Source organism: Corapipo altera, unplaced genomic scaffold, assembly GCF_003945725.1.
Source record: "Corapipo altera isolate COAL_440 unplaced genomic scaffold, ASM394572v1 50, whole genome shotgun sequence".
NCBI classification, from domain to species: Eukaryota; Metazoa; Chordata; class Aves; order Passeriformes; family Pipridae; genus Corapipo; species Corapipo altera.
This window is the reverse complement of record NW_020884889.1, coordinates 8560019-8573921: the sequence shown is the minus strand read 5'-3', so window position 1 is coordinate 8573921 and position 13903 is coordinate 8560019. Positions and strand designations below refer to the sequence as shown.

The 13903-nt window shown below is 39.0% G+C and overlaps 1 protein-coding gene across 2 annotated transcripts in view; it reads right to left on the bottom strand.

Moving 5' to 3' along the window:
- Window positions 1-13891, bottom strand: part of BNC1 (basonuclin 1) — a 75405-nt gene extending 61514 nt beyond the window's left edge. Inside the window, exon 1 of one of the 2 annotated variants that reach the window (XM_027644368.1) lies at window positions 13792-13891. In XM_027644368.1, coding sequence (XP_027500169.1) covers window positions 13792-13842 — 51 coding nt within the window. In that variant the 5' untranslated portion in view covers window positions 13843-13891. The remainder of the gene's footprint in view (window positions 1-13791) is intronic. The other variant, XM_027644369.1, reaches the window with a different exon arrangement.
- Between the last annotated feature and the right edge of the window lie 12 nt (window positions 13892-13903).

Genomic DNA, 13903 nt, shown 5'->3' with positions numbered 1-13903 from the left:
GATTATATAAAGAATTGCACATTCATACGCTAACAAGTGTCATGAGACATGCACGAGAAGATGACACCAGTCTATTCTGCTCACCCTTATCTGTCACTATACAATGTAAAATCTGACTGGCAGGATTCAGCATCCTTGGGACCACCCAGCAGCTCAGGCTACTTGGGTCTGATGCAAGATCACAACTGAAATTCTTACAGAACATTTTTATTTTTCTTCTATTCAACAACTCACAGAAAAGATAAGGTTGTGTATGAAATGCAGTTAAGGAAGCTGGCCCCCCCCCTCCTTTTTTTTACTGAAGAGATGTTTCCTAGAACAAAATGGGACTTGGAAATTTCAAGCCACTTTCAGTATTATCGTACACAAAACAAAAAAAACATAAACGTACCAGCTATTCCATCTGAGAAAACACAAACTCCCCAAACGTTACAAACACACAGTTTCAAAATTTACTATGCCACTGTATCCCCTCAGGCTAATCTTCACAATATCACTCCCTCTAACTGAACCACACTGATTTATGCCAACTGTAGAGTTAGTTAGTCCATCCTCAATGCCACAAATTATAATTCTTAGATTTTTCCAAAATAGGAGCAGATCTAGAAAACTGCAGGAAGCATAAAGTCCACTGACTAGCATAGTAGGGATTAATTTTATTCTTCAAAATTGCAGCAATGTATGCTTCTGGTTATGGAGGTGTGCCAGCAGTGCTACAATTAGGGTTGTGCTGTCACTTCAATTAGAAACCCAATTTTTTGAGGGTTTACTAAAACTCCAGATTAAAAAGAAAAGCTTGCTGCAGGCTGAAATGTTTTGTACAAGATCTCAGCCAGGGGATAACTTGTTTCCAACACTCTGAAAAAAAATAATCAGGTGCTTCAAATGTTAGAATTTAAATGCGTTTGAAGAGAAAAAAACATTAAAAAAAAGAACATTTAGTTTTGAATTCTCAGTGCAAAGCAAGTTGCTTCCTGGTTCCTATCAGAAAGGCTATGCAAAAACATGGCTGCAGATTATGCAAGTAGAGAAGAGGAATAAGGATGACAAAATTCCAAATGTTTGGGTGCTTGGTGTTGTGTTTTTGTTGTTTGTTTTTTTTTTTTCTTTTTTAACAAGCAACAAGCGATTTGGCAACTGGGATTGGCCAGATCAAATGAAGAGACAGCAACCTACACAATCGTAAGGATGGAGGAACAAACCACCCTTTCTAGAAGTGAAAAGCAGGGCAAAGACCACAAGGACAACATAGCTTTTCCTTCACTTGAGTGAGGGGTGAGCCAGAGGTGTGACACTTTTCACATGTGCACGCTGTGTTCCATGGTGTTGACAGTGAGTGTCAACACACCTCAGACTAAGCTTAAAGCAAAAATAATATAATGGAAGATGTACAAAGCTGAGTGTGGGCTGCAAAATTGAAGTGAGCAGGCAGTTTTATACTGCCATGATTATCTTGCTATGAGTATCTGAAAACACTGCATCTGAATACATCCCAGCTCAATTTGCATCCTCACTCCTGGCTGGAGTGTGGGCACACTGTCCAAGGCTGAAGACCACTAGTTACACAGAGAAATGGTATCACACATGGCACAGTTGTGGTTTCTCCATTCTGCTTTACTCTCTTCTACAAACACTTCTTACAGAGAAGGGATATCTTTTGCCCTGAAAATTTATTCCTTGATCTCTCATGCTGGCAGGCTGGTGACACTGACACCTCTTTGCTATTGAAAGTTCTATAAAACATATCCATGCAATACAAACAGACCCTTGTTTCTGCATCTCTTGCAGTTTAGAAAATTCCAGGTCCCACACATTCATTTTTGCCAAATTGGCAGTTGCTAGGAAGCAAAAGAAAAATGCTGGCAATGGTTCTGTGAGACTGGGGAACATGCAGGCAGTTTTCCTGCAGCACAGGAAACAGGCAGGAATTTTCAAGTGACTTTCCAGGCCAGAGACATCCAGGGATATCTACTAATAAGGAAACCAAAGTAACTTCAAGGGGATGATGGGGATGGGCTAAACATCATAATGATACAGATTTTGTAATGAATTTAAATTGGACACCTTGATTTACTTCCCTACTGTAGCTGAAGTGACCACAGAGGCAGTGCAGTTAGTTAAACACTGGTAGCCTGCACATCTAACACTGCACAGCAGAAACAAGCTTTTAAAGGGGCAGTAGCCAGACTGAGCTGAAATACAGAGATAAATTGAAACTTTTCGACTAAAGACTCTCTCAATACATGAGAAACAGTTTAAAAACTGCTCAGAAAATAAACCAATGCTACACTGCTGCCACACTTTAGCAGTACTTTCTCTTCTTACAGAGAGAGAAACGGCACCAAGCAGAGCCTTTCAGAAACCTGCAAGGTTAAAGGTATACCAATAAATGGAGAGGTCAAAAGCCTATTTTTACAGAGCACCGAGCCTAGCTATTTATTGCTTTGTACTTTTGGGAGAGGGGGTTGTAAAAAAAAAAATTCTCATACCAAGACACAAGATCAAACAACTGTATTGACTGCTGTTTTCTGAAATATTCTTTCATACAACAATGAAAAATTGCATGGGCAACTGCACTGGGGAGCAAGTGAAGTGCAACAGGATTTTGCCCACTAAAGCCAAGAGCAGTGCATCACAGAGGGGGATTCTTGTAACATAAAACATACAACTTAAACATAGCAAAAATTATTCTAATTCAAAAATAATTCTAATTCTACTGCATTCTATATGCAGTACACAATGTACTTTGATCACACTATACAGTAATTGATTATACTCAGCCCTCTACCAGCAGGAGCCTTCATTCCAGCTGCCTGATTTTTGCAAGAAGGTCCATCAGGGCTCTCAAAGGCAACCACAAGCTTCAAACTCTGCAACAGCTGAGATTTTGCTCAGGGTGTTTAAGGATCTGCAGAATTATTTTTCCCCTCTCTCCACTTCCTCCATGGTGCTCATTTATAGTAAAATAGGGAAAATGCTGTTGGCAAGAAGATATAAGAATGATTTCCTTCTCTTGCTACTTTGATGATTCCCCTTAGGGGACACAGAACAAAGAAAATCAACACTGGCGGTAGCGGGAAAGATCCAAAAGTCTCTTTTAGGGCAAAGGACACAGGTTGTGAAACAGCTTTTCTTCTGCATCTATTCAATACAATTCAGTTGTAAACTCCATGTACCTCACTACAGTTCCTTTCTTGTCACTGCAGTACCTGATGCCTCATGCAACAGGGCACCACACAACCTCTGCTTCTGACAGCAAACACACACACACAAAAAGACTAATTCCCCCACTCCCCCAATAAATGGAGAGTTAACTACAGAAGAGAATTAGGGGAATTTTCTTCCTTTAAGAAGTACCAATATTGTCTCAAATTCAGTGATGTTTGTAGAAATTCACCAAGAATTGGTGTCTCTAGTAAAACTTTAACATTTTAACTCTACAAACATGGAATATCTTTCTTAATCCAGGCTTAAGATAGCAAATTAATACAGGTCATTTTGCAAAAAAAGCAGCAAATATCTGAAGTACACATTGTTTTCTTGTTAGTCCTTGACCAGAAGACACTTTCTAACACATAATACGTGGCAAGCTGATCGGGGAAGCAGAGTGATTCGTGGAACCCCCAGGTCTCAAAGTTCTGTATTTGCCACACTTCAGGAAAACCAAAGCCTGGAAATTCAGGAAGGCTGCTTGCTGGATTTTCAGCTCCATGATCTGTATGCAGAAATATTGTACCACAGCTGACTTGTGAAACTTGGGATTATTTCCTAGATACATTGTACAGCACAAGTCCCTTCCAAAAATAAAAGGAAAAATTGGTTTGGGAACTGTCAGCCTTTTGAGTACCAACACCACCAACACAGTTCTCATTCAATTATTTACATCAGGATAGGCCAGGCTGGGATGGAATATGCTGCACACAGTTCCTGATTCTTTTTGGTCCTCAGTGAGGTGCACTGGCATAATTTAAAGTAGGCCTCCATAAGGTCAGCAATGGATAAAATATTTCTTAGCAATTTTCAAAACCAAAGATGCCCGATCCAAGACTTTTCACAAGTTTTGAGAAGAACCAAAGCTGACCAAAAGGCTGATCGATACAACAGTGGTGACTCAGACACCCCACTTAATTTAGAGTGCTATAAACGCAGAATGAATAATTTAACTGGGAAACTCATGGGCATGAGTTCATGTCTGTTTGTGTGTGTGCACATATACACAAGCATGTTTACACACATCAAAAACGAGTCCAAGACACAGGGCTACTTGACAAACAAAAGAATATTCATGTTTTGACAAAATACTACTTCGCTTTTACTGGCATGTAAGACCAGGCTGCACTAGGCATATTTTAGCAATAATGATCAAAGCACAGGCTTTCCCTGAAGATTAATGACTGGCTAAGAGGATAGTTTGAGGTCTGTTTACCCCAGCTGGTCCTTAATTCCCAGGAAAAGCATCTGCAAGGCTTATTATTGCTATAAACTTAAGATGGAGGGAGGGGTTTATGCTGTTTCAAATGATATGTACAACGACTTTTTAGAGACTTAATGTCTTGTATATTAACCAGACTGCTTAACCCATCTCTTAAAGAACTATTCATCTTGAAAGTAAATATCTTCAAACTTCCGTAGCCGTGCATTCCATGTGAGCTCTGCAAACTCCTTTACAACCAATTCATTACCCCCCCACCCGCCTCTATGGCAAGTGAGGAAAGAGATACACAAGGATCATTTCACTCCTCATTGAAATACAGCTACATCTGGGTGGAGAATGAAAGCTATTTAACAGCACACAGCACTCCTACGTAATGTTTAGGACAGAAAGCAAAGAATATCATATTTACTTCAACCTGAAGAGGATTTAGCTACACAGAAAGCAACTGCTTGACTGAACAGAAGCTAATGTGTAACACTCTTGGAAAATATGCATGTGGTTTGTCAGACAGATTGTGAATCTCTTATCCACACTCCTGAACAGCTACTCAAAGGAATAATTTCCCTGATTTAATGGAGGAACAGTTCCAGTTTGAGTAAGTAGCTTCCAACCTGAATCTTATTTATCACAGTGGTCACAAATGTCACAGGTCACCAGAAGTTCCCAAAAGCCTGCAGTCAAGTTAGAAATCTTACTGCTTGAAATGTTATTCCTTAAAATATATAGAATTCTCAGTTATGAACTTGCATCTTAAAATACAAAAAAAAATTCAAACAGCAAAGATAAAATGCTAAACTTACATTCACATCAAATTCTGGATTATTAATAGTAACTCACCCAAGAAGGGTCTATAGATTTTAAGTTCTGGTAATGTGGCAACCGACTGACAGGTTAGATTCAAATCTTGAAGGTGTTTCATTTAATTGTATATACGTTAGCAATCATGTTTAGACTTGAGCTAGGCTATATACTATACTTTCCTGTATATTTTCCCACAGACGTACTCTAAACAACAACAAAACAAGTTGTTTTTAGCATCATTATGAAAAAAAAAAAACAACAAAACTGGATGTTCCAAATTAAGCATGTGATTCAAACAGTCTCTTTACAGAGGATGAATAAACCCAACAGGATTAATTTATTAAGACTCTGATGATCGAAAGCCTATTCACAGCTAGCAAAAATATTCATGGTCGTGAATAGGATTTGCCTAAGACAAACCTGTGTCCTAAAAATATTTTACCTTTTCTTGCACAAATAAAGCTGTTTTGCTATGTAGAGCAAGATTCAGAAAAGTACGCAATAGTTTTGCAACTGAAAAACTCTTCTTTGCTTTCATCCTTCCAAATTTCCCACATCTATCACTGTTTTAAGAGACAAGTATAATAATTAAAACACCCTCACTTCAGGTCTCTAGATTCTTCATTATCAGTTTGTAAGGTAGTGAGTAGGCTAAGTAAACAAAAACAACCCAATGGAAGATGATGTAACAACGTATTTCTAACTATTTATTCTCAGTACCTGAAATAAAGCTCTTAAAAATGCATTAAACTTCCTCAAGTGCGGTTTCACTTTGGAAAGGTGTGATTTTAGAAAGATCCAAAGACTTTTGGGAACCCAAATTTCAACATGTTTGAATTTATATGTGTCTCTAGATCCGTTCATATAATTAAAAGGGCCTTTCAAACTGTGAGCCCATGGGCTTTCTGTAGCTATTAAGAACAATCCTTCTCTCTGTGATGACTTTTAGCTTGCTCCAACATATCTCCTAAATGAAGGCATCCATAAATGGAAAAGCAGCTGATCTCATTTTTGCAGGAAAGTGTGATGCAAACCAGCAGAGTAGCCTGGTTGTTAGACACCCATACCTATATTTATCAGGAAAACCCTCCTTGGACGTTGAGCAGGGCCACTGCCTGATCATGACAAGACACGAGTAACAAGTCCTAAGTATCTAATGCATTACCAGTCACACACACAACTGTGGAGACACCACAGGCAGCAGCAGAACTCCCCTGGCACGTGCTTTCTTAGCTGTTTACTTTCATGCACACAGTAGGGTGGCAGGATAGCAAAACTACAGCTTTTGTTTCTGAAAATGCTGATTTTTGTTTTTATAAACATACTGTGTTTATGAGAGATGCTGGGTAGGTTGACATTATATATTAGCACATCATTGTCTGATCTTACAACTCATCACTTTGTTCATTTCCTGGTTTATGCATATATAATGAATCCATCTAGCTGCCTTTTTTTTTTTTTTGTTAATTTGGCCTTGTATAGCTGAGCCATTTTCTCTGGCTTCAGATTCCCTCCAGATGTTCTGACTAGTCCAAATCTACATAATTTTGTGAAAGAATATCTATGATATTGTGACGCTCTTTTTTGGGGATTACTTTTTTTTTTTCACCATTTTTGCTACTGATATTTTTTTTAATAAAGTCTATTGGCTTCATATTCCACTATTCCAGACTTCTTCATACATATGAGCTCAGATGGTACTACATGAGAACATGAGAAGGCAAAGATAAGATTGTACAGAGATCCCAACAATACAACTGAAATAAAATGACCTGGTAATCCAAACAAGATTCAGACAGCAAAGATCTTCAGAAAGATAACCCACTGAGTAACACATATTTGATACCTAAGTCTTCACTGCCCTTCAGCTTCTATTGCATCAGGTGTATCACCCAGATCTCTATAAAGTTAATACAAAGTGATGCCAAGGCAGACTCCAGTGTACAAAGAAAGGTACCAGAAAAGCAGCGACTTCACTGCTTTGAAGCAGGTTAGTGTGGGATCCCAGTACAATTCAGGCTGCAGAACTGCTTGGGGAACATGATGTCAGCAGCGTTTCAAAACACAATCCTGCCCTAAATTTCAGAAATTACTGCAACTTTCTAAACACATTTGACAAAGCATCTCTAAAACCAGTAGTTTCACAGATGTTCCTGGATGTATAAATTGATTTGTAGTGTTTTTATCGTACGTCCGGGTGTGTTTAGATGAAAACAACTACCTGGCTGCCAGTGTGAGTAACAGTCTCTGACAAAAAAAATTTCAATTTAAAAGACCTCACTGACAGCATAACCCTACTTCTGTCCTTTAAAATAACTGCACTCAACAAATCAGATCACAAAAAACCTCAACAACAAAACCCCCAGATAAATAGGGAAAAAAAATCGTATAAATATGGCTTTAAACATACTGGTTTATATATTAAACACAATATTTTAAAAATCTAATTGTGTTTTTTCCTCAACAAGAATTTAGCACTTCTCTTGCTCCACAGTCAATACCAGTTTATTAGAATGATAAAGTAGGCAGGGACAGTTCTGCAGGTCCTGTTACAGGATTTCTCCAACAAATAAAATTGCATCCATGACTCCAGCACAAATACCCTTTACTCCTAGGAATTCATACCTGAATTCATACCTCAATTATACCTGAATCCACCAAAATGCATTTCCCAATTTGGAACTTATTTATTATGAATCAGGCTCCAATTTGTGCCTCAAGTGGCTAAGTTACAACTTATTTGAGCCTAAATATCCCACCGAGCTCTTAGATATTTCTAAAGCAAGCACTATTTTAGAAAGCTGAATTGCAGAGAACACTTTAATTTACTTTGAAATTACATGACTTTTATTGAAAATAATAGAATTATTATCCAATCAAATAATACATATATGTCCAAAAGAATAGAACTTTACCTGTGAGACTTTATATACATCGTGCTGTATCAGAATTTTTTAGATAACAGATACAATAATAAAGCAGTAACAGCTTCTATGACTATGACATCTGTATTCTACCATTGTGAAAGTACAATCCCATTTATGATTATGCTTTAAGAAAGTGAAAAAAGCAAAACAATTTTATGCAGTAAACTTATTTCACTTAGTTAACATTTATTCTATGGGGATATTCTGACACAAATCCACGGTATTCATTTTGATCAAACTACTCTAATTATAGAATATTTATCTGGATAAGGATAGAAAAACATTGAGAATAAAATCAATTTTATTATGAAAAATTGCATGTAAACCTGTTTTAAAACTTAGTTTCTTACTGATGTCAGATTCAAAGAGATGCCAAACCGTGAGGATAATACACTTCCATTTGATCTCTGTTAATTTATCAGTTCTTTATCCAAACAGTCTTTACTAAAGACAGTTAGTTCACTACTTTGTTCATCTACTGTGCCTATTATATTTATTTGCAAATGAAGGACCAGAAATTACATTTATCTAAATGTTATTTACAAGCACCTTCAATGTGCTTCCAACGTAATATATCATCAGCACAGCCTTTGATTTAATTGTTGCCGTCACTCATTCCTGTGCACTAACACATGTAGGAGTTCCAAACGCCAAAATATTCCTGCCTTTTTTTTTTTTGTGTGCTACATACCAGATTTTGTAACCTGTGTCAAGCTACCTCCAATGCTTACAACTTGTGAACAGAGGCCAACAATGAGCCTCCCCAGACACTAAATCATAATCTTCATGTTTTTCGTATTTCACATTCTAGCCACAGTTTCAACATCCATACCCCGTGACATTAGGGAAGGATAAATCAAGGAGGATGACAGCTCCCTTGTAGAGACTGGTACGGCCCTGGGATCTGCCACACCCAACACCCACAGCTTCTGCCAGATGTCTCCGAGAGGTTTGTGGTGTTAACCCCTTCAGGAGTAACCGAGGGCTTTGTGCTGAACCTTTTCTAAGGAACTGCTCTTGCCTTATTTTTGTAGAAAGAGAGAAAAATACAACACACTCTTAAACCCAGAAACTTTCGATGAACTAAAAGATAGTGGGCTATCAGTGACAATTAGCAAATCAGTCCTTTTATTTACTTAAAAATAGGAATTAGAAGTTAAGAGTTCGCACTGTACAACATTCCTTCTTTCACACCATGCTGTGGTCCCATGTGTTTATCTTAAAATTTCTAAACAGTTTTATGTTCACCTCTTCAGACCTAGGACTCTGCTTTACCTTCTTGGACTCAGAATGCCCATTAACTGCCCTTCAGCCAAACAGACTATTCAGGCTTTAAATCAACAGGATTTCTAATCCAAAATCTGTATGATAAACTCCACAACTGCTTCTCTGGGTTTGATCTGCCCCAGGGACATAAATTTGCATGCAATTTCTAAGGCTGTGAATAGTCCCTGAGCTTAAAGTTGCACATATGCTTAAGTACTTGGTTCAGTCTGGGTCTAAACCAGCTATTTGAAAATGAAAACAGAAGCCATGCAAAGAATAACATAGTTAAAAATAATTTTCCTCTGTAAATATTGTATCAAAGGAAAAAAAAATGTAACAAAATAAACATACTGAGTCTTAAAAGCACGTACTGACCCAACAGTAGGTAAACAGCAGCCTAAAAGTCATCAGCAAATATCAATGCATGCCACTTCACATAAAAGGGCAGAGTTAAATTTATTTGAAAATAATAATAATAAATGGGAACTGTATCCAAAATTACTTGTACACTATTGCAGGTAAAAGTATCTGTGGATATAAACAGCAAGCAACTGGTCACAGCTTTCAGAGTAAGACTGGCCCTTATTCTTCACCAAGTTTATTCTGTGGATTTGAAAGCAGCTATCTACACAATTCCATTTGTCTCTCCTGTGCAAAATGTGTTCAGTCTCCAGTTTCTGTGTGGCTTTTCACAAAAAGGTAACCCAGTAAAAAAATAATGCAAGGTTAGCACTACTGACAAGGGTACTCATGACTACTGTACTTCCTAAAACTACTTCTGATTTGCTTTCCAATGGTTTAGGATTCAAGTTGAGGATCAGTATTTCTTTAAATGTCTTAAAGAACGAAGAAATGACATTAAAGTAATATAGTTATTTCAGCTCTTGTTGAAAACAAATGCACAATAATCAGGGTTGAACTTAGGCAGAAAAAAAATAACATGCCTGCAACTACATTTCATTTGGTGAACATGGCACTAAAGTAACTATCCATAGTTCACAAGAAACAAACTCAAATACACTTTTTATAATTTAAAAGAGTTGCTCATAAATATCAACACTGATGGGCTAAGGATTTGTTCTCATTTACAAACTTTTCAAGACAGAGAATTAACATTTCTTCTTGGGAAGGATTTTTCCCTCTGGTTTGTTCTTTATACACGTGTTCTATGAGTTAAAGGGTTAAGTAACCATTATATTCTAAAGAGCAAACTGTTTGCCTTAGGGCCATCTCCTCCTTACTCCTGATGAATTGCCTGACACTCCATGTATCATACATTACTTTTCACTAGGAAGCAGCATTTGGTTCCAGTCATGGTGTAAGAACTGACTTTGGAAGTATGAAGCAATATGGGAAAGACCAAAAAAGCTGAAGTACATCATCTACTAAGCAGTCTGTACTTAAATAGCGATGCATAAATTTATAAATATGTTTGTTGTACTCACAAAAGGGGTAAGAAGTATATAAAAAGAAATTTTATGCATATTAAAATGAATAGAAGACCAACTGTGAGAATCAATATTCTGAGTGACACTTTTCCGGACTAGAATGAAAGAAATGCTAATGTTCCTGAGGGCTTTGCACCAGAAGTGTTGGATGTAAGCTGAACACATGCACCTAAACCCCTGGCTCAACTCCCTCCGTGATCTTAGAAAAACCTGACTGTAAGACACCAGGGGTTTCATGTGCAGCTCCCACTGTCAGTGCTTCACACCTCTGAATGATCAGTGGTGTGATCAGTGGACCTCCCTCTCTTCTGTGGATAGGAAAAGGAATGCTTCCTCACCACAGTGGTACAGCAAGGGTGAATTCATACACATTTATGAAGCAGTAGAGACTGGAGAAGCCCTGGACTGCAGGGTATGCAAGGACTGAACATAAATTTTAATCAAAATACTACTGTTAGATGAAGGAAGTGGCCACTGTAACAACAGGTACCAAAACAGAGAGGAGAACGAATGCCTGTTCTGAACACACTGCACTCAAAACATCTGGATGGTGTAGAAGAAAAATAAAATTGCTTCTGCAAATCCCCCCCCCCCCCGGGGAACAGAGGAAGAAGCACGCTTAGGTGACAGATCTGAGGGGAGATGGGAAGGACAGGAATAGATGGGGGCCAATGCAGAAGGGTACAGAGCTCAGGAATGGAGACTTAGCAAACAGCTACAAAATCCATTTACAAAACAAAAGTCTGATCCCTCTCCAGTTGCTTACTTAACAGTATGTTTAATGTTATCAATAAGCCCAGCGAGGTGAAGATCCAATGTGTCAAGTTCCTTCAACAGGCTCTGCCCTTTGAATCCTGTCGTGTATTGCCACGATCATGGCTCTCTGAGTTTCACTGCAGTTTTTTGCTTAAATGATAAATAACCTTAAAATACATGTTGAAAAAAACCCCGAAAACCAGGCTGCAAAGTTGGAAAAGAAATGCCAAAGGGCTTGCAAGTATGTGTGCACCACAGTTCAGTTTTATGTCTTACAGTATGACTATCCAATTATTTCATTAAAGAGGACAAAAGGCATAGCAAAGATCCCCAGTAAGTCAGTATTATCCTTTATGTGTGCTGAGTGAGCCATGTGCCTGGAAGGCACATAATGAGAAATAATTAAATGAATACCATAATATAGAGGGTGATGGACTCAGATTGTCCAGGCAAACACAATTTTTAATATAAAAACATGGCTTTGCAGACTTTTTCTTTTCCCTTCCCTCAAACGCATAACTTTCTGCATTAGTAAAATAGTAACATATTTGGGATGGTCTCTGGCATTCACAAAATGTTCAAAACTTACATCCAGTCTTCTTTCCCACCTAAGAATTCCCTTCATTGAAGACTTCCGAAGCTACCCTTGGCATCTTGACTTTGAACAATGGACTTTTGTGATTTATCTATCATAGGTTCTTCTCCAGCTCTAAGTTTGCACACATAGCTGAACGATTGCTGTGTTAGCTAAAATCCTTAAATCCTGAATATTTGTATTGTTGGTTTGCTATCCCAAATGAAATTAATATCAGTACCATTTATCTAATTACAATGGCTTAAAAATAGTGGAAAGGATGAAAAAAACCTAGAATGAGAATAGGGACAGTCAGTCACTCAATAGCTGAGGAAGTATCTTTTATTCACAAGAGACCGTAAGAGTCAGAGGATTGATTTTTTTGTTTTGTTCTTGTTGTTGCCTTTTTTTTTAATAGAAGTATCCCTGAAAGATTAAAAAACACTTGCTATTTCAAAACTGCCCTTCAAAGCAGACATACAGCAACTGAAAAAATGACCAACTGAAGCACACATCAAATGAAATGATGTAATTAAGACGACCTATTTCACAGATAAGCAGTTCAATTTTCGAAGGTAACACGTGCTGATTTTGCTATGAGAAGAATTGCAAGAAGTGTTCCAGGAACAAATATATTACAATGCAAAGGGAAAAAAAAGGGATTAAAGCATTGCTGCACTTTCCTTGAGAGTTGCCTTTTTGGTTTGTAGAGATCCTTGTACAAGAGCATAAGTGACATTCACCTATAAGCAATAAACACAGTCAGAAAGTTTGCTCAGGAGAGCTCAACCAGGTTCCAGAATCTTGGTAGTTGAGAAACAAAAGGCACTCCCAAAACACAAGATGTGATGTTTGAATGCATGAGGAAAGCAACCTTAGACGTTAACTCACAACACAAAAAAACAGTGCTTGTGTAACTTATTGAAAACTCCAGTGCCAAAGCTAAATCTGAGAATTTACCTTAACTAGCAGAACGAGTAAAATGAAACTAGAGGGTCTTCCAGAAGGCATCTGATAGGAAGTCTGTAATATTGCCGCCAATTTGTTAGCGATTTTGTGTATACAAATGTACATTTCAATAGCTTCCTATGACCACAGAAACACTTCCCTTACTGCTATCAAAGGCTTTAGGAGGTAGCAATTAACCACCATCTAAATGCGCAACGCCTCAGCGTGCTAATAGAAAGGGCAAAGAATCGTGTCCTCTGGCAGTTACAACACAGTAAACACACACACACACACACACAAAAAAAAAAAGTCGTCGAAAAGTTAAGGCCCAAAGCCGGCTCGTCCCTTCCCGGGACGGGGCAGTTCCCCGTGAGGCGCTGAGGGGCCGCGGCTGTGCCGGGGCCGCTCTCCCGCCCGCGCCTTTCGCGCTCCCGGGGCCGCTCCGTCCCCGCCGCCCCGCGAAGCCTTCGCGGCGCTGCCACGTGCGGCCCGCGGGGCGGTGCCGGGACAGACCCTGGGCCCGGCTCCTTCAGGAACGCGGCCGCTCGGAGGCTCCAGCGGGGATTCCCGCCCTCCCAGCACCGCATAAGCCCGAGGTCCCGATGCCGCCCGTGCGCCCTCCGGGAAAGTACTCACGGACTCCATGTCCGACGGGGCCACGAAGCATCCGACGCACGGGTCAGTCATGACGCGGCCCGAGCCGGCGGCAGCGCCCGCCCTGCCCGCGGAGGGAGTGGTGCTGTCCCCC